A 22,392-nucleotide genomic window follows, 5' to 3' on the forward strand; every position below is an offset into this window, starting at 1 on the left:
GGATGGGCCAATAAGCCTTGAATGAATGGTAGTGCCCACTGAGAATAAGTAACAATAGTCTTCTCTATTAGTGAAGCATTACTTATTCGAGATGCAATTAAATCGATGCCTTTACACTACTTATGTAGTTTTTCATTATGAGTTCACTATGGTGTACGCCGATGTTTTATAATAAATAAAGAAAAAAATACATTTGCAGCCATTGTCAATCTGCTGCAGGATGGAGGCCTCCTAAACAAGTCATGTTGAAGGAAATGGACCATAATCTGTCATGCTAGTCCACTGCAGATTGACAGATTGATCATATTTAGCAGTCATGGGCTTAAAACCTGGGCTGCTCAAAGAGCATGTGCTATTGAATTCCAGCTCCTGACAACTCGACTACGAGGCCTTTATATATATATATATAAAATCAAGAATAATGGTATAGAGAAGCTTTTAATATGGGGGGAACATATGTCTGAATTAAAATAACATATCTTATGGATGAGGGACACTGTGATAGCAAAACGTACCCTACAGCCATAATGTGTATGTATATATATATATATTGTAGGTAGAACACGTGAAGGAGATGTATATATGTAGAATAAAAGTAATGAATATACAGCATACACTGGGAGCGATATATGTTATGAAAAAAAAGGGGGGGGGGAATGCACCGGAAATTAGAATAACAATAAGAATTGCAAAAATGAAAAAATGACCGAGGTGAAATAACATTGCGGTGGCTTTCACAATTTGTGTCATCATCAGAGGTCATCCACCGAAATTATGAAAAAGACAGCAATGCTCTTACTCCTGTTTCCGACATGCTCTGTATGCAAAGGTGCACGTGTATAATAGCCACGTGGTATGAATACAAATTTAGATTATGAGTAAGCTTTTTAAGGTAAAGTGCTAATAAAGGTTATGATATGTGGTGCATACAGATCATGGATGACTTTACAGAAGTGAAAAGAATTGAAAAAATGAAAAAAAACTGTATAGACTAAAGTAAAGGAAATTGGTATAGACAGGAAGAAAGGGACTTACCGTTACTTGTAGAACTGACCAAAAGACTATGGTGCCGGGTTGCCAGTATATTTATGTGTGGGTATGCTAGTGGCTCCTAGCATTAGGTGTTAAAAAAAAAAAAAAGTGTCTGTATAGATTGAAATGAAATGGGTGGTGATGATGTGCTAGGTTAAACGCATGATGTCCAAACTGCCCAGGATAGTTAAGAAATATAATAGCGGTAAAAGGCAGCTAAACTTTGTTAAGGCGAAAAATAGATTGGGTACAGTAAGAAAATAGTGTCCCGCTATTGCGTTCAGTAGACTAATGGCTCACCGGACATAGGAGGTAATGGCTAGTAAAGTAGAAAGATAAATGTAGTAGAGATAAGTAGTTGGGCTCGGGTAGTTCAGGGTTGCAAACCCGTTCCTATAGTTAGGACCCTGAACAAAGGTCTGGGAGTGAGTGCATCATGTATTTAAGGTCAGTTGTGTAAAAAAGATGGTAGGGATATAACGAAATAAAGTTAAGATTAAATATAATTACAAGATTAATACACTGTGATAGGCCAATTGGTGGGTACAAGTTTTCTAGACTGTAAGACACCACAGAGGTCTAGCGTATTGTATTTACATACTTGATGTGTATGGGATTAATTAATTAAAGATAATGCTATTTCTTTTAATATCCTTTAGTTTTCAGAATAGCAACTATTTGCAGAAATAAGGAAACTATCAATAACATTAGGATATTATACAAAAAACTAATAAACAACGTTTTCCTAAAGCATATCTTCGCCACCACATCTGTAAAGCCCTTAACACCTTAAGGCACAAAAAACTAAAGGATATTAAAATAAATAGCATTATCTTTAATTAATTAATCCCATACACATCAAGTATGTAAATAGTGTAAATACAATACACTAGATCTCTGTGGTGTCTTACAGTCTAGAAAACTTGTGCCCACCAATTGGCCTATCACAGTGTATTAATCTTGTAATTATATTTAATCTTAACTTTATTTCATTATTTCGTTATATCCCTACCATCTTTTGTACACAACTGACCTTAAATACATGATGCACTCACTCCCAGACCTTTGTTCAGGGTCCTAACTATAGGAACGGGTTTGTAACCCAGAACTACCCGAGCCCAACTACTTATCTCTACTACATTTATCTTTCTACTTTACTAGCCATTACCCCCTATGTCCTGTGAGCCATTAGTCTACCGAACGCAATAGCGAGACACTATTTTCTTACTGTACCCAATCTATTTTTCGTCTTAACAAAGTTTAGCTGCCTTTTACCGCTATTATATTTCTTAACTATCCTGGGCAGTTTGGACATCATGCATTTAACCTAGCACATCATCACCACCCATTTCAATCTATACAGACAATTTTTTTTTTTTTAACCTAATGCTAGGAGCCGCTAGCATACCCACACATAAATATACTGGCAACCCACCACCATAGTCTTTTGGTCAGTTTTACAAGTAACGGTAAGTCCCTTTCTTCCTGTCTATACCGATTTCCCTTACTTTAGTCTATGCAGTTTTTTCATTTTTTCAATTCTTTTCACTTACTTCTGTAAGGTCATCCATGATCTGTATGCACCACATATCATAACCTTTATTAGCACCTTTGCATACAGAGCATGTCGGAAACAGAAGTAAGAGCATTGCTGTCTTTTTCGTAATTTCGGTGGATGACCTCTGATGATGACACTGAAATTGTGAAAGACACCGCAATGTTATTTCACCTTGGTCGTTTTTTCAATTTTGCAATTCTTATCGTTATTCTAATTTCCGGTTCATCCTCCCCCTCCTTTTTTTCATAACATATATCGCTCCCAGTGTATACTGTATATTCATTAGTTTTATTCTACATATATAAATCTCCTTCACGCATTCTACCTACAATATTTTATATATATATATATATATATATATATATATATATATATATATATATATATATATATATATATATGTGGTTTCTGGCTATTTATCACTTCTATCTCTGTGCGTGATTATTTTTCCCATGTTTTTTTTTTTTTTTTTTATTTGGTAGTTATTGGCGCATTGGCTTCTGTGGCCATAATGCACCTCCCAAGGTTTTTGCAGTACTTTGATCCAAGCCCAAGGCAGGATCCAAACCCATTTTTTTTTCCCATGTGAAATTTATGCAGTTATGCCTATCTTGATTTTCCATTCCTATACTTACAAATTGGGATGGATGGGATCTATCCAATTATATTAAGAAAGGCAGAAAAGGAGGTAAAGCAAACTCTTAGCCATAATTATGAGAGCATCTTTGGATTCAGGAGAGGCCCCTGTGGACTGGAGATGTGCAAACATTTCCAATTCACAAAGAGGATCAAAGGGTAACATGAGTAATTACAGGCCTGTTAGCTTAACTTCTGCTCCAGGGAAAATAATGAAGTTGCGGTTAAAGAAGTGATGCAGGACCATCTTGACAGAAGTGCAGTTATACTTCAGTTACAGCATGATTTCTTATGGGGAGATCTTGTTTGACCAATTTGACTGGATACTATGATGCAGGGAACAAAGGAACTGGATGCAAAAAATAATTCTGTTATCATATACTTAGATTTCAGAAAAACCGTTTAGTACTGTTGCATATAAAGGACTGCTACAAATTGGAGCAGTGTGGTATTAAGGGAAAGTCACTGCTATGGATAAAGAGATGGTTGAGCAGGAGAAGAAAGAGTGGTTATCAATGGACACCTCTCTTAGTAGAGTAATGTTATTAGTGAAGTCCCACAGGGTTCACATTGCTGGGACCATGATTGTTTTCTGTATTTATGAATGATATTGCTGAAAGTATATCAGGCTTAATGTCTAAGTTTGCAGATAATACAAAGGTTGGCATGGCAGTTAATGATAGTAACAAAGGTATACTACTGCAACAAGATCTAAAAATGTTAGGCAGATGGGCTGAGAAATGGCAATTGAAGTTCAACATTGACAAATGCAAGGTATTGCATATGAGCAGCAATAATCCCAAAGTAATGTACCAACTGTGTGGTACTATATATGGTTCTATATACTATATAGTGGAAAATGAAAACTTGGGGATAATTGTGCAGTCAGATGAAGTTCTCTGAGCAGTGCAGATGGGCTGTCACAACAGCTCATGGGGTTTTGTTTATGATATACAGCATTTTTCTAGCAGGTATAAGATGATTATCCCATTATATAAGGAAATGGTCAGGCCACATCTTAAGTACTGCATATGGGTCTGGAAGCCTCATTTTAGGAAGCATGTAGAGCTGCTGGAAGGAGTGCAGAGAAAGGCAACGAGATTGGTGAAGGGAGTAAAGGGATGCTCTTTCCAAGAAAGGCTTCGGTTCTGTAAATTGCAGTCTGGAGACTAGGCACCTGTGAGGTGATCTGATTGAGGTGTTTTCGGGGCGGTCTGAATGGCTTGAGCAAACAATGTTGATAGGATTCTCTTGCTCTGAGTATGCAACACACAAGGGGGACAAATTCAAATTGGAGAAGGATGGCTGCAGTGCAGATATGTGCAAGTTTGATTTCAGCTAATAAGTGATTAATTGCTGGAACAAGCCTCCATCCATTGTGGAACAGTTTGAATAAATTCAAGAAAAAAACTACACAAACTGTTGGAGGAGATGGATAGGTAAAATGGAATTTTTTTTTTTTTTTTTGGCTAATGCTGTATAAGCTTACTTCTTGCATTATTTGGCACTACTAAAATGCTTAACTTTACTATACACATTCACGCGCGCGTGTGTGTGTGTGTTATACTTTTGTACACATTTTATATGAATATAAATAGGGCTTAAGATGCGCATTCAAATCTTAAATGTGCTTCACATTTACAAGTAAGCTACATCATATGATAACCAGATCAAGTTTGAACCATACTACTAGTTTCTAAGAAAATTTCTGGCATATTTAAAGACAAAGTATATATTTACTTACCCATCTAGCTCTGCTGTTTCAATGTAGCATAAGCCATTAGGCTCACTTGTTGATAACAGAAGAAGATCAGCCTATAGAAAATCAACAGAAGCAGTATAAATTTAGCTCATGCATATAAAGTAGTGCAGAAACAACAGATTATTAAATTCATAAGGATACTCAGGAGTACAAATGTGCTTAAGGTATTTTACATTTCATAATTTAATATTTGTCAATTCATTGGAAATTGTACCTTAGTTTTATTCAAATGCTATAATATAAAGTATTATCATAAAAATATATAGAAGTAATCTGTCCCTACATTTCTATCCTAGCTTAAAGAATGAGCCACTTTAGCATGAACTTAGTTCTCTCACTCAAAAGCTAGCTTCATCTTTTAGTGAGTTAACTTACGATGAAAAATTTTTCAAACAGTAAATGCACTACTAATTGAAAAGTAACAGTGCAAATTACTATATACAATAACTGTTTGTTTTCACTTTACCTGCTGATCAAGTGTAATATTTGTGATTGCATGTGTCTGGAAAATAAGATGCAAAATTCTAATGTTCATTTATTGATGTATGAATACAACAGTTCAGTTTTTTAAACCAATGTTCTGCAGAATGCTGATGTTTCATGAGCACTGCAAATTAGTAATTTAAAAATAAAATATCCTCAATATATCTAAAATAAAAACAAAGTCTTGTATGAAGGAGTTTACTTATGCATGGGTAATGGAAAGACATTTATTGGCATTTAGACAAGAAATATCCTACCCAAGCATCATATGACAGACAGACATTTGGTCCTTGAGGATGTCACAGACATTCTCTCAGATATGCCAGACAAGCTGTACTTGTTACCTGGGAGTCTAAAACGCTGATGGAACTGATATTCGGGTGACACTCAAGTCAAGTGGACCCAATTTCGGCGAAGTCCAGATGGTCTGTGGCAGCCAAATCCTCTGTTTGCACCTTCACGATGATGGGACTGTTAGTAATCCTGGGTATAACTTCCATGCACAAACACATGGTGGGTGACCACCCAGGTGTGAAAAAACGTAAGCAGGGGTCGACATTCTCCCACCACATGGGGGAATGCCGCCCCTCTCTGTTACCAGGCAGTACTAGGTGGTAGATGACTCTCATCAAATGGTGCAATGTCACCACTTTACTTATTGGAGGCTTGAAGTGGTGGAACCCATGTTTAGTCTCCAGAGCTAAGTTCCAGTCAACCCTTCCAAATCTCTTCCATCATGCAGTATGATTGATGACTTTTTAGGTTATGATGAACATCGTGGTAAGATCCAATCTTCCTTACATTTCGAGAGTACAGCTCTAAAACGGTGTTCGCAGGCCGGCCACTAGTTAGTACACAAAACCAAACCTATTGGTAACTCTCTAGGAGGTTTCCGGATCAGCTAGCATATAATCTTGCTACCTCTACTCTGCCAGATAGTGACTGGAGGGAGTCCGAGTAGTGTGTATGCGGGGGGGGGGGCCTTGTCGAGGCCACGTTATGAAAAGGATCTAGGTATATTCTTACAATGTGTATGCCATTTCCAAAAATTTCATTACTTCATACAGCAAAATGTCCCACTTACTTTTTCTTACCATTGAATACACCATGAATCATCAAACTAATAGAGTAAGCTTATCTGCGAAAAGATCTAAACCTCCCAAACACTTCCCAATTCATTTCACAAATATACGTGGTCCCAATCTAATCTCAACGATGTCCATTTCCACTTGCAGTCTGCCAAACCCCATGTACCTTTTCTGACAGAATCTCAGTTATCAGTTGATTCAACTACTGCTCATTTCAGTTTCCCAAATTATTCGCTCTATGATTCCTTTTGCCTCAAAGGTGCATATATCCGTTCCGATATTCCCTGTCAGAGACTTGGTAATTTGGAATCTCCTCTTTTCAATCTTCTCTGGCTTAAAATCTCTCTACCTCATTGTGTCAAATTCATCTGTTGTCTCTACCATTCTCCCAATTCCACTAATCACTTGGAGCTCTTTGACTTCCTCTCTTTGCAACTTGACTTTCTCCAGTCCAACTTTCCTAACAGTTAGGTAATTTTCCTTGGTGATTTTAATGTTCACAACTCCAGCTGGCTTCCATTTTCTAGTCAAACTGACCCAGCTGGTCGAGATGTTGAGGCTTTTGCAATTACTAATGACCTTGCAGATTGTTCATTTACCTATAAGAATACCGGACAATCCTAACCATACAGCCAATACGCTTGATCTTTTTCTCACAAACAACCGTTCTAAGTACACGGTCGAAGTGAGAGGTCCTTTAGGCACCTCAGATCACAACTTGGTGATTGCCTCTTCTCCAATGGAGCCTTCATCTCACGGCTATTCCCAACCTCTTATTGTTTGGCATTACAAGAATGCAAAATGGGATAACTTGCAAGATTTATTTTCTTCTTTTCCTTGGTCAGATTACCGTTTCAAAACTTCTGATGTCAACGTTTGCTCAGATCGTGTCAGTGAAATTCGTACAGAAATGGAATTCTTTATCCCACACTCCACTTTAAAATCTCATCCTTCATGTAAACCTTGGTTTTCCAATAAATGTGCTAAGGCTGTTCACAAGAGAACTTTCCATACCGTAATTGGCTTGTTTCTAATTCTTCAGTTTCATTTTCTGCCTACACCAAAGCTCGGAACAATTGTAAAGCAGTTATTAATCAGTCCAAACTAGAGTTTGAACAGGTTAAGAGTAGAAAACTTGCTTCTTGCCCTTCGTAGCCGAGCATTCTGGTCTCTTGCCAAAGCTATTGGCTGCAACTTTTGCTCATCTCTGCTCCCACCTCTGTCCAAACTAGATGGTTCTGTTGTCACTTTGGCCAAGGATAAACCTGACCTGCTAGCATCCCATTTTTCTTCTAACGCACGTATTAATGATCTTGGTAAAACACCTCCCAGCATTCTTAAAATGCTCGATTCAATGCCTCCTGTGGTCTTCCATCAAAAGGATGTCAGAAGGATTTTGACAACCCTTGATGCCAAGAAAGCTCCAGGTCCTGATGGTATTTCTCCAATTGTTCTCAAAACCTGTGCTCCTCTTTTTTGCCGCCTTTTTTCACTTTCTTATTCCAAAGGTGTTTTTCCTTCTGCTTGGAAATTTGCTCATATCCAGCCAGTTCCTAAAAAGGGTGACAAATCCCTCCCATCCAATTATCGTCCCATTGCAATTACTTCTACTCTTTCTAAAGTAATGGAGAAATCAATTAACCGCCAACTCTTAAACTACCTAGAAACCTTCCGTCTAATCAACGATCGCCAGTATGGATTCCGTCAGTGTCGATCCACTGGTGATATTCTGGCTTATGTTAAAATGGAATTTAATTCAATGGAAAAGTTCGGTCAAACACAAGTAGTTGCTCTTGACATCTCAAAGGCTTTTGATCGTGTTTGGCATGAAGGTCTTCTAAACAAGCTTCCATCTTATGGTTTGCCAACTGTTTTTATTAATTGGTTATCCAGTTTTCTCTCTGATCGCTCACTGAGGGTGATGGTAGATGGCTCTCTGTCTTCAAACTTCCCCACTAATGCTGGTGTCCCACAAGGTTCAGTTCTTTCCCCCACTCTTTTCCTCTTGTATATTAATGACCTTCTTCCATTGACTGGAAATCTTATCCATAGTTTTGCCGATGATAGCACATTGCATTCAACTTTACATTTTAAGAAACCTTGTTCTGCTCAATCAGCTTCAACTTCTCGAAAATCTGCTACCAATTACTTAAATGCTGATCTCCAGGTGGGGCATAGACAACTTAGTTGATTTCAATCCTTCTAAAACTCAGTCTTGTCTTATATCTTGCAAAAAGGATTCTTCTGCTCCTATGCTTATCTTTGGTGACACCCCGATTTCTAGGCAAAATGATACATCTCTTTTGGGGATTACCCTGTCTTCTAATCTCTCTTGGCACAAGCACATTAGAAATATTGCTTCCTCTGCATCTAAAAAACTTGGTTTTCTCTTTCGCTCTCAGCGTTACTTTTCTTCCAAACAGCTGTTCACTCTGTACAAATTGCAAATCTGCCCTACAATGGAATATTGTTCCCACATCTGGGGGGGGTGCCCCCAAAACCTCTCTCAGGCTTCTTGATTCCATTCAGAAGAGGGCATTCATCATCATCATCAGCCATTTTCAATCCACTGCAGGATGAAGGCCTCTCCAGCAACTTTCCAGTTCCTTCTGTTTTGAGCCCTGGCCATCCATTTACTACCCAAAAACTCATTAATTTCATCTATCCATCCTCGCCTTTGTCTTCCAGGTTTTCTTCTAGCTCCTTTTGGGTACCATTCTGTTATTTTCTTAGTCCATCTGTCATCATGTCTTCGAGCTATGTGTCCTGCCCAAGACCATTTTAGTTCTTTAGTTTTGATAAGAATGTCCTTTACTTGAGTTTGCTGCCTAATCCATGTGTTTCTCTTCTTATCTAACAGTCTGATTCCCAATATAATTCGTTCTATTCTTCGCTGTGTAGTTCTCAGCTTCTCTTCCATTCTTTTGGTGAGTGCCCAAGTTTCACTTCCATAAGTCATGGTGGGGAGTATACATTTGTTCATTATTTTACGTTTCAGACAAACTGGGATATTGCTCTTCAGGATGTGACTATATTTCCTGAATGCTATCCATCAAAATTTATACTTCTCTTGACTTCCAGCCATTTATCACTATTACAGCTAATAACTTGTCCCAGATAAGTATATGACTCCACCTTTTCAATTACTGCTCCTTCAATCATTATTTCCCTTTCTGTGGCATACTTGTTCATCATTACTCTTGTTTTAGCCATAATTCATCTTTAGTCCAAAATCCTTACTAACTCTGCATAACTGATTAAGATTTTCCTCTAATTCTTTGGGATCGTGGCTTATGATCACAATGTCATCTGCAAATCGTAAATGGTTTAGGTACTCTCTGTTCACATTGACTCCTTTCTGCGACCAGTCTAATCTTCTGAAAGCTTCCTCAAGGGCAGGCAGTAAACAGCTTCGGAGATATTGTGTCCCTTTGTCGAACTCCTTTCTCGATTTTAAATTTGCTACTGTCTTTGTCTAGTCTAATAAAGGAGGTAGCACTCTCATATATTTTCTTCAAAATCATAATATATGGGGTATCTATGTATTGTCTTTCCAGTGCCCCAAACATTGCCTTATGCTGTATGGAGTCAAATGCCTTTTCATAATCCACAAATGCCAGGCATAATGGTGTTTTATATTCATTTGCTTTCTCCATTAGCTGTGATATTACATGAAGGTGATCCATAGTTGAGAATCCTGTCCTAAAGCCACCTTGCTCTTTCGGTTGATTCTCATCGAGTATTCTTTCTAATCTGTTAGTAAGGATACTTGTGAACAACTTGTAGATGTGGGATAACAAGCTAATTGGTCTATAATTTCCAATTTATCTCCTTTCTTATGCAGCAAAACTATGATTGCATTATTCCACTGCTTAGGCGTCACACCTTTTCTAATGCACTTTGTGAAGAGCCTTGCCAGTTTTTGGGTTATGTCTCTTCCTCCAAATTTTAACAACTCTACAGAAACTTCATCTTCCGCCGGGGCTTTCTGATTCTTCAATGCATGTTCTACCTCATCAGGAAGAATATCGGGTATGTCGTATGTGTTGCTACTTTGCAATCCATCTTCCCCACTGCTGGCATCATTCCCTTGCTCCTTGTATAATTCTCTATAATAGTCTTCTCTGCTATTTGAATTATGCCTTCTCTGCTGTTTATAAGTACACCATCGCTATTCTTCAGTTTCAGTATCATTTGTCTTTCTATATTATTGCTCATGGCTGCTGATTTAAATCCTTTGTTTTCCCTTAATGCTTGTTCTACTTTTCTTGTGTTAAATCTTCTTATGTCCTCTCTGAGTCTCTTTCTAATGGCTTTGCATAACTCAGTATACTCAATTTTCTCCCTGTCAGTGTTTTTCTTGTTCTTCATTTGTCGTCTTCGGTTCATCATGAAAAGTGTTTCTTGACTAATTTTTTCTTCTTTGGATTTCTTTTTCCCTATAGGTTTCTTGGGCTTTATCACTTTCAGAAAGTTATAATATTCCTCGTCAATATCTTGGTCCTGAGCAGTCTGCAGAAGCTGAAACTTGTTCTTAAGTTCCTTTGTATTATTTACTCGAGTCAGTTTTTTCCTTTCCTACATCTATATCAAGTGTACATCTTGCCATTCTGTGATCACTTTCAACATTTACGTTATTCAGGACAGTAACATCATTCACAATATATCTTCTGTTAGTGAGGATGAAGTCGATTTCATTAGTTGTTAATCCATTTGAACTCTTCCATGTCCACTTTCTGTTCACCCTTTTCTTGAATAAAGTGTTCATTACTGACAGTCCTTGAGATTCTGCAAATTCCACAAGTCTTTCACCTCTTATTTGTTTCACCAATTCCAAAATTTCCTATAGTTCCTCTTTCTGCACTGTTTTGCCTTTTTCCAACCTTAGCATTGAAGTCCCCCATAATAATAGTGTAGTGGGTTTTCTGCTCATCTAGAAGACTCTCAATTTCTGTGTACATTTCTTCAACCTCTTCATCATCATGGCTTGATGTTGGTGCATAAATCATTATAATCTTTAGCTTGTACCTCTTAGAAATCTTGAGTATTAGTCTTGACACCCTTGGTGATGTACTTTTGAATTCCAAAATGTTGTTTTTAAAATCTTTATATACCAGAAACCCAACTCCACCTTCACTCCTTTCACTGTTTTCATTGGTGTACAGCAGATTTCCACTTGATAAACTTATAAGTGATTAATTTCTTCTTGTTTCAGCCAAACCGATGATATTCCAATTCACATTTTCTAATTCCTTTTCCAGCTCTAATATCCTGTCTTCACCGATGAGTGATCTTACGTTATAATAGGCCAAGTTCAGTTTCCGTGCATGGCAGCCAGAGATTCTTAGCACCCTCTGCTTCCACTCTGATCTTCTCGCTGCCGTAAGAGGGAGAATGAAAGCTGCTGGGGACTGAGGGCCATTTGTTTTGTCGTGCTGTCATATGCTGGAGGGTTTGGTCTTTTCCTCTTCACGCTGACCAGGCGTCTTGAAGAGAACCACTCTACACGTTCATTGCCACCTAAGTGACGTAACAGGGCTTACCATTGAGAAGGTGTGCATGAGTGGATTCTAGGGAGGCAGGCCAACCGGACCTCTCCTAAATCTTCTGTAATAGAGAGATATTGGATCCATCAGTGTTTTAGGTCGAGTGTCTGATAACACACAGGATACCTGTTCCCCTCTAAGCCCCCAGAAGAGGGCAGTTAGGTTAATTAATGATTCATCTGTAACAGTCTCTCCACTCGCTGTCTCACAGACGTACTGTTTCTGCTGCATGCCTCTTCTACAGATACTTTCATGGGCACTGTTCTTCTGAATTGGCTTATATAATTCCTGCTCTCTCTTTCAAAACAGTCCGAACACATGCCGCCACCAGCCAACATCCATTTACTGTCCAACTTCAAACTCACAGAACCAACTTTTCATCTTCCTCGTTTATTCATTCAACTGCTGTTTTCTGGAACAACCTTCCTTCATACGTATTTCCTGAAAATTATAGTCTACAGAAGTTCAAGTCTAATGTCAACAAATATCTCCTTTCGTCTTCTCAACCTCCAACCCAAGCACGGTACTAAGTACTATAGGTTCCAATACCTCTCATGTTTGGGGTTTACATAAAAAAAAAAAAAAAAAAAGACAGACAACTATAAATATGCTCATAGGCCTTCGAGGAGACAGTAGTATGAATGTGAATGAAAGATGCTGTGACTGATGGAATTAAGTCTTTCAGCACAAAATGACAATAGGGTGTCACATATGCAATTTATATAAGGCATTTCAATGGCACCGGAGATCCTTAGGTTGGGGATTGGTGATGTGATCTGCAAATGGAAGTGTGGTGCTGAAATCATTACAAAATGATATGGGAAACCTCCAAAGCTGAGAGAACACGACTGGAGAGCCCTTCATAGAATTATCTGCTTGGAATGTAGGTCAACACTGTTGCAGCACACAGGTTCTCAGTGAGAGAAATGGGACACATGTCAGCACTAGCAGTGTGCAAGGTCCACAAAATTCTGATCATCCTAAGTACTGCCAGATGCTGTCTAGCTTGGGATAAAGCCTGCTGGAAAGCTGTGCTTCGGGTGTAATTGATGCCCAGAGAAAGCTAGCCACCAGAATGTATAAGTCCCAACAATGAAGTTTGGCTGAGGCAGCACAATGACTGTGATAAGTAACAGTACAGAACAACTGTACAGCAAAATGGTGTAACAACAAACAACCGTACAGAGAAATAGAGTGGGCCAGTAAATCAGAATGTCTTATAATGGGGGATTTTAACTTTCCAGATATTGACTGGGACTTGTGGGTTGGTCATTCTCACATTAGCAAGACTTTTGTGGATTTATTGGATGGCTGTTTTCAGCAGCATGCTCGAGATGCAACCAGATGGAGTAATACTCTTGATCGGATTATCAGCAGTGATTATTCATGCATTAAGAATCTGCAGATAAAAGAACCACTAAATTGGCAGTGATCATAGCGTACTGATGTGGGATTTACTTAAAGGTGCAAATAGCATCACGGATAAAGGGAAGGGTTTTTTCTTTCATAAAGGCAACTATGGTAGTCTCGTACAGTTTTTAAATTCTATACAGTAGGACCAACTGACGATGTTATCAATGGCAAATTCTAAATGGGAAGCATTCAAGAATTAATCTTGGAAACTACTAGGCTTTTCATACCATATAACCTTTCCCATAAAAATTCTCTAATGATTATATAGTATTCTTTGTTTTTCTTTTGATTTACCCGAATTACAGGAGGTTAACTGCTTGTTTGGAGTTTGACAGACACCACATGGCCAAATGTATTTGTTTCCATAAATATCAAGGGTACAAACTCCATAATTTATCCTCCTACAAACCTGAAGAATAGATTGGGTACAAATTACATGTAATATATATGCACCAATGGATATTATAACTCAGTTCTTTTTACCAGATTTTTTGCACATTTTTCTGAAAATGCTCTTTCTTTCAAGAGTTATTTCTTGATGAAAAGCTGGAAACTGGGCAGTCAGGGTGGTGGAGGGTATAATAGAAGATGAGAGAAAAAAAAAAAAAATGTATACAGTTCCAAGAAATTTCAAGCAACAAAAAGTGGGATAAAATTAATGAAATATGTAAATCATTTGACACACACACACACACACACACACACCATTTTTAGGATCATGATTGACAAAGGGTTAAAAAGATTCAGAGTGATGACTTTTACATTTTACATTTTCAAAACTTTCTAATTTTATAATTGTAAGTTAGCTGTAGCAGATGTGGAACAAATCATGTTATCCACCTCTTTTCTCTAGCAAATACTTTTAACACTTTGAAAAATCATAAGCATCCTCTGCAATCAATTTGTCTTTGAGGATATTATGGTTTTTCCAAATGAAGGCAGCGAAAAATCATCCATTGAGGCTTGAGTTTATGCTCACATTAGAGATGACTGCCATTATCTAAAGCAGTTTCTAGTGTGGGACTTAGCCCAAACCTTTATGAATGACTTTTTGGTAGCTGTCATTGAAGCAGCTAACAACAGCAGCATCCTCAAAGATGGAAAGTGAACCCAGAAATGCATATGATTTTCAAATTACTTAAATTCTTGGATTGAAATAAAGCCCTGCAACCTTAATATTCATTAATTTCTTTTATTATTGAGTTTAACATCCCAAGGCTTCAGCCGGCAACCTGATTGAGTGTTTCATAAAGGTTTGCATTTAAATGAGATACCACACCAAAGAACTGGAACTGAATATCATACAGAAACTTAAAAAGCATAAAGATGCCCAATAAGCACACAAGTAATAGTTAATTCTTTTTAACTTAATAGGATAATGTCAGAACCTCAAATAGAACATACATATAGAAATTGGTGAATTTACAACATTATTTTGAATTATCCATGTTATTCTCATTTCATAACCACAGAGTTTCAAGAATCTACTATATCAGTGCTTCTCAAACTATCTGTGGTGAAGGACCAGTTTCTTTTATTTCTAATCTGTTGCAGACCGGTACTTTTGTAAAATACAAATCGTCGCGGACCAGTAACATTCCACAACAACGAATTTCCAATTAGTTTTGGACCAGTAATAAACTGTTTGCGGACCAGCACTGGTCCGCAGACCACACTTTGAGTAGCATTGCACTATATTATGAGTTATTTATGATATGCTCCCCCCACCTTTTTTGAAAAGTATTTACAAAATAAAAGCACTGATAAAAAAAAAAAATTTTAAATCTGGCTATTATTACAATAGTAAGCCCACTGCAAAGCCAAATAAGCATTTCTCACACACAATACTTACTGCTATAAACTGATCATTTTCGATCCGGATAATATCTCCAACTTGGACTTTGTGCCACCTCTCATCTACTAGCTGACCACATCTTAATACCCTTGATAATCTATTATTTACTTGACTATCACTACGATGCCTTTGCTAAAAAGAAAGATAGTAACAGAAAATTCACTTGGAAATAAATTGAAATTGTGACTATAACATGTTATATAAAAAAAAAAAAAAAGATACCGTGCACACACATTAAAATATATATCCACTATAGCCATTACATAATTGTTATAATAAGCTCCATAGCAACATTAACAAAGAAAACAGAATTTTCAACCAATAACTAGTCAATGATAAAACAAATCACAATAATATGCAGGGAATAGATTCCTCAACAAAGGACTGATTATTAATTCCATGAAGAATGTACAGTAAGAATTTCTTGCTCATATCCTAATAGCAAGTTGACTAGGTTACTGGAAGAAAAAATATTTCATTTTAAAAATTGGCTAAACTCTAACGTTGAGATATTAATGCAAAAAACAGCCTATAACAATTTTTATATTATCTAACAAAATTTTGCAGGGTGAAACAGAAGAAATATAAAAATTGGACTTACTATGTCATCAATAGCATCTTTTAGGGCAGTAATTGAAAGCACAACAATCAAAGGCACTGCTGTTGCAATTGGAGTAAGAGAAGAAATTTCAGGTATAAGCTGAAATCGTTGAACATAACAATTAGTCTAGCATTTGTATATAATGCAATTATCTATATAATATTGATGTAAATCCACCATAGACAACTCATAAAAAAAACAAACTACGATAGTAGTGTAAAGGGCATCCATCATTTCATCTATATCTCATATTGTACTCATCCTTCACAAGTTACCATGTATTGCACTACCTCAAATAAGTAACGCTTCAAAATAGAGAAGACTATTGTTGCTTATTCTCAGTAGGCACCACCACTCAGACGGCACAGTTTCAAGGCCTGTTGGCCTTTCATCGGTGGGTGGGCGGGCAGGTACCCCGGTATTGCAAACACAGTTTCAAGGCCAACAAGCCTTGAAACAGTGCCATCTGGGTGGTGGTGCCCACTGAGAATAAGTAACAATAGTGTGTGTGTGTGTGTGTGTGTGTGTGTGTGTGTGTGTGTGTGTGTGTGTGTGTGTGTGTGTGTGTGTGTGTTTAATGGCACACAAGCTGCTGTGGCTATAGTGTGCCTTGTAACAAGTCTTCTCTATTAGTGAAGCGTTACTTATTCAAGGTAGTGCAACATATGGTAACTCGTGAAGGATGAGCACAATATGAGATACAGATGAAATGCCTTTTACACTACTATCAGTTTTTTTCTTTAAGTTTCTTAAAATATTAAAATATTTAATACTTTAGGATTTTTTCTTAAAATAATATGCCTAGTAGCATTTAGTTTCAGTTAAATAATTTAGTTACGTAGAATTAATACATTGACACTGCTGATAATTGGTAACCAAAATAAATAATTAGTATTTAAAAAAAAATAAGAAATATCTAAAACAACACAAATATTAACATATATAAAAATCAATCTCTTACACTAATCAACCATATTCTATATATAGATCCACCCATTCCTATTAATAATTTTAAACTAAGAATGTATCACAACAATGGAAGTGAGAAGCTGCAACCACATAAACATCTGTACTGTTTACAGAAGTAATTATTAAAAAACAAAACTGATCCTCCCACCCTTCCTAAAAACAAGTGTTTAATAGTTAAGTTTTTTTTTTTTTTTTGTGTATGCTTCTTTTTTTCCTTTCTGTTGATAAATGATAGAGAGAATTCTAGGAAACTTCTGAGTGTTTAAGTCAGCAACAACAGGTCTGGTTACTAACTTTAAGCCATACAAATAACAAGTCTGTTTATAAATTGGCGTTAACCAGTCATTTTTGTCAGTGTAATTCTGGTACTTAACTTCTACAGTGAAATAACAGTTACCAATTAAGCCTGAATATTAATTTGAATGTAGAGCTGATGTCAATTATTGCTATCTTTATCTTTTAATATGTAAGTTATTTATTTTATCTCATTCTTAAATTCATTTATACATAACTATATTTTCACAGATTTGTAATTTCTGTATCACTGTACTACTTATATATTCTAATAGAATGAGATTTAAATTTTAATATCATTCCATATTTTGTATTAATTAATTGCTAAAATTAATTAACTGATAATACTGGAATAAAATAAGTTAATTATATATATATATATGGTGCCTTTGTAACATAAATAAAAAGTGTCTGTGAAAATGGAAATGAAACATACACTAAGATTCCACTATTTTTATAAGGTGCTGGCTGGCGCACCAAATTTTGTAAGCCCTTGCTTTTCTTATTTTAATTATAGTGAGAATGCTTACTTTAATTTTAGGTAACACTTGTTATCTTTTGGGCCACTGACTGCATCAGAAAATTTCATGATTACTTATACCTTTTGCTAGAGATTGAGTGAGGCAATGAACAACACCTGATAAACTTAACATGTTTAATTATATAACAAACAAATTTATACAAATATTTATCCACAACTTTTCCTATTGTGGAAGTTTTTAAAATAAAATGATTACAATAATTCCAATTAGAATACCTCTTCTCTAATCTAATTGACAATTTAAATAGAGGTTTCATTACAATCTCAAACTTGTTAGTCCAGCTATTCCCTAGGCTAAACAAACCAATAGTACTTTAGGACTCCAGAATGCCTTTTTCTTTCCAAATAGAAAGATTAGAAATAGTAATACCAAACAGTACTTACAATAAGTTATATTTTTCAGTGCTTTAGGATCAGCACCTTGACCTTCCCACGCCTTCTGTGCGACTTCCTCATCTAATACCTGGCTTTTAATTCTTATCTTCCTCTCGACTCACCACGATTCCTCCTTGCTGCCTTGAACCTAGTTGACTGAATAATCCTTTTATGTTGGCTGGAAATTTCTCCTTTCTGAAATCCAGCAAAAAGCTTGCCGCTTCCCGACTGACTATCTCCAATAATTTCACGACTACTCTTGGTAAAACCAGACCACGTCTCCAGAACTCTTCCTCACTGGCATTTATTACTCCCTCTATCATTAACTCCATTACTAACTTCACCTTCGCCACTCCCTCTATCACTAACTCCGTTACTAACTCCCACTTTGTTACTCACTCCATTACTAACCACCACTTCACTGCCACTCCCTCTATCATTAACTCCTACTCCATTACGGACTCTTTTCCCTTCTGACATTTATCCTTATATATATATATATATATATATATATATATATATATATATATATCTGCGACTTCCCGGCATACATCGAACCCTTTACCGACCTCCCCCCTGTTAATAGAAATGTTCATAGTAATTCCGCCCGAAATTTGCATGGCGTCTTATAACTGTAGTAACGTTCGTCCCCAAGTGTTTTTTTTTTTATATACATATAGTAAGCCCTAGGCTTACAACACAAAGTGCCTGAAGTAAGAGAAGTTTAATGAATAGTAGAAATTGGATAGTAGAAAGTGAAGTAGTGGTGAAAAAGTGAAAGAATTTGAAAATCCTAGTACAAAAATGAACTGGGAAAGCAAACAATATACAAAAATTATTTTATACAAATAAATAAAAAATAATAAATAAATAACACAGTATTCAGATATAGGAGGGCAATTTTAGCAAGAGGTCAAATCAAGGGATGACAAATATGCAAAATCTGAATACAGTAAATGAAAAGATGATACATAGCCAGGAATTTCATCAGGGACTACTCCTGACCATGTATCAAGCACTGCATTTTCAAACTTGTCTATAGTATTAGAAAAGGAACAAATATGGGACCTTTATCGTTATACTAACAGACAAGTCCCCTACGCAGTGTAAAAATTACGTTAATAATGTAATTTTTAAATTTAATACAAATTTACAAATGTGCAATGTGAAATATAATACAAATGTTTGTACCATGCGGAAGGGGTAGAAAGTAATTAAATTAACGTGGTTAAAAAATGTAAAATTCAAATATACAGCAGAGAAATTTGATCAAAAAGTGTGGACAAGCAAATGGTATAGGGAATGTTAAAATTATTGGGGTGGGGGGAAGGGGAGAAAAAGATGGTCAAAAGAAGGCGAAAATAGCAATTGGATGCAGGATAGTCAGATTCGTATCACCCTCGTATTACACTAATAGTTTTACGAATGGGAAAAAAATAGAAAAAGACAGTATAAAGATAAAAAGTGTAGAAAAAGTCATTAAAAATACTGAACTTACTGGGTGTGTGAGACTCAACTTTAAAGAAAGGGTTCTGGTATAAGCAAGCATTAGTAAAAATGGGTGTTACCTGGAGTCATTAAGTCAAGTGGAGGAGAGACGTACACAGCTAAGATGCAAAAGGAGAAACAATGATAAGTCACCAAGTTATATAGATTTAGAGATAACCTCTATCATTGAAAAAAAAAAAAAGTGGGGAAGATGCCCTAAAAACATGAAATTCCAGAAATAAGGCCGCAGGAATACAAATATGTAAAGGAACATGTGAAACAGAAAGTAAACAAGAATAATAACAATCTACAGGAGATGAAATTCTGGTGAAATTTTAGATGATCACAGAACAGGGTCTATAGATCACGGCACCAAACTTCCAAGTTAACAAGCCCTGTAGACAGAGAAATGCACTGTTTGGCTACATCTGAGGTTGATTGAATCCATTAAAGAGTGTGACAAAAAATCTGGCAGGCAAAAAACTTTGATGGCAACAGAACACCAAAATTGAAAAACCATGATTTTTTTTTTTTTTTTTTTGGTAGTTGTTGGCGCATCGGCTTCTGTGGCCATAGTGCACCTCCCAAGGTTTTTGCAGTACTTTGATCCAAGCCCGAGGCGGGATTCGAACCCGCGACCTTTGGGTTGCCAGGCAGGCACTTTACCTATCTGGCTAGCCCGGTCGGCTGAAAACCATGAAGAAGAATTTTCGTATCCATTGGATAAAATTTTTCCCCAAATAAAAGGCCTGGTTAAGTGATGCAGGTTTCATAAAGAAAAACAACCATTCACAATATATGGCTACCAAATAGACAGTTTAAATAATGCAGATTTGTTTCATAAAGAAAAACAAAACCATTCACAACACATGGCTACCAAGTAGACAATAGATCTGAGACCGTGTCAGAGAAGTAAAGTGCCAAACCTAGTGGTTATTATCAGGGAAGATATTTAACAAGTCCAGGAATAAAAAGCCAAATTAGCATTAGTAGAGGCATAGTATGCAAGAAAGCAAGCTTATGCAGCATCAGTCAAAAAAAAAAAAAACCTCCCATTTCATCCCTCCTCCATTCGTTCCAAATGCCTGTCCAGCTCAGCTTTAACTTTATTTAGGCTATTAGCTTCCACAACAAAAGATGGAAGCCTGTTCCACCAATCAACTACCCGCTGGCTAAAGGCAAATTTCCGCACATCTATTCTACAACTGTCTTTCCTCAATTTGAAACTGTGCCCCCTCAGGTTCATAGTCTGAGCAAGAGGAAGAATCCCATCAGCATTCAGCTTGCTCAACCCATTCAAGGCCCTATACACCTCAATCCACAGGTGCCTACTCTCCAGGTGCTGCAATTTGCAGAACTTAAGCCTTTCTTGGTAAGAGCACCCCTTTGTTCCCCTTCTTTGTACTCTTTCTAGCAACTCCACATCCTTCCTAAAATGAGGCCTCCAGACCTGTACACAGTGCTCTAGGTGGGGCCTGACCATTGCTTTGCATAATGGGATAATCACCTCCCCTGTAACTGCTAGCAAAAGTCCTATATATCATTGACAAGACTCATTGACCTGCCCTGGCAGCCCATCTGCACTGCTCAGCAAACTTCATATTTGTCTGCACAATTACCCCCAGGTCATTTTCACTTTCCTCTTCCCAGAGTGTAGTACCACACAGTTGGTACGCCTCTCTTCGGTTATTGCTACCCATATGCAGTACTTTGCATTTGTCAATGTTAAACTTCAGTTGCCACTTCTCAGCCCATTTTCCCAACTTATATAGATCCAGTTGGAGTAGCTGTTGTTATTTGGTTTTTAGGAGCATTAGCAACTAAGGCCATATTGCTCCGGGGATATGCGGTAGTCATTCCCTGACCTTTCCGCATCCTCCGTATTTGGTGATCATGGGCTCGAACCCCAGTCTAATCAAGAAGCATGTGCTACGCACTGCTGCTCCTACCCACCTGGCTACGGAGGCGCCAGTTGGAGTAGCATACTGTCTTCACTGTCGTTAACAACCCTGCCAACCTTTGTATCATCTGCAAACTTGGACATTAAACCCGATATACCTTCATCAATATCAATGATAAATATACAAAACAACAAATGGGCAAATGTACAGGATTCCAAATGGTAGAAAGGAAGAATTCAGACTAAAAGTGTGAAAAACTTAGAGAGCAAAGCAACTGGAGTCTCATTCCAAAAAAGTACCTTAAACGGAAGTCACGAACAGCGATTACTAAGTAGTGGAAATCCCACCAAATAATATACAACTGTACGATACCTTTAACATGGACAAGTGCCAAGTAAATAGAAATTGAATTTATTTTTAATTGTAGAAGAAACTATACTGAAACAGTATTTGATGAAAAAGGGAGGTATATTATTATTTAAAAGTTGATTATAAAAAACTTGTATCGCTTTGCTGAAAAGGATATGGCTGCTGCATATGTTGGCTAATCTGATAGCTTGAATACATATAGAAATTTTTTCAATTTTATTAGAAATATTAAATTGCCAATTTGTGAGGTAAATGACATCAAAATTAAAATAGTTTCTTCAGGGAATGACCACCGCATATCCCCGGAGCAATATGGCCTTAGTTGCTAATGCTAATATGTTAATAAGATGAGGAACTGCATCATTGGAGAGTAATTTTCAGATCCAGGAAGTTGGCTGTGCAATTATCAACATTTTCTTTATTGAGTTTAAGTTCAGAGGGGTAAATATCTGCAACTAAGCATTCAAAGTCAGAATTTAAA

General features: G+C 36.9%; 1 protein-coding gene across 2 annotated transcripts in view; it reads right to left on the reverse strand.

The window, feature by feature from the left end:
* Positions 1 to 22,392, reverse strand: part of LOC150079820 (phospholipid-transporting ATPase ID-like) — a 194,797-nt gene that overhangs the window by 104,293 nt on the left and 68,112 nt on the right. For both annotated transcript variants that reach the window (XM_090383847.1, XM_090383846.1), the window contains exons 5-7: positions 15,975 to 16,073; positions 15,371 to 15,505; positions 4,971 to 5,041 (exon numbers count right to left, since the gene is read on the reverse strand). In XM_090383847.1, coding sequence (XP_090239973.1) covers positions 4,971 to 5,041; positions 15,371 to 15,505; positions 15,975 to 16,073 — 305 coding nt within the window. The remainder of the gene's footprint in view (positions 1 to 4,970; positions 5,042 to 15,370; positions 15,506 to 15,974; positions 16,074 to 22,392) is intronic.

This window comes from Mastigoproctus giganteus, chromosome 10, assembly GCF_048544385.1.
Source record: "Mastigoproctus giganteus isolate SK-2022 chromosome 10, ASM4854438v1, whole genome shotgun sequence".
Classification (NCBI taxonomy): domain Eukaryota; kingdom Metazoa; phylum Arthropoda; class Arachnida; order Uropygi; family Thelyphonidae; genus Mastigoproctus; species Mastigoproctus giganteus.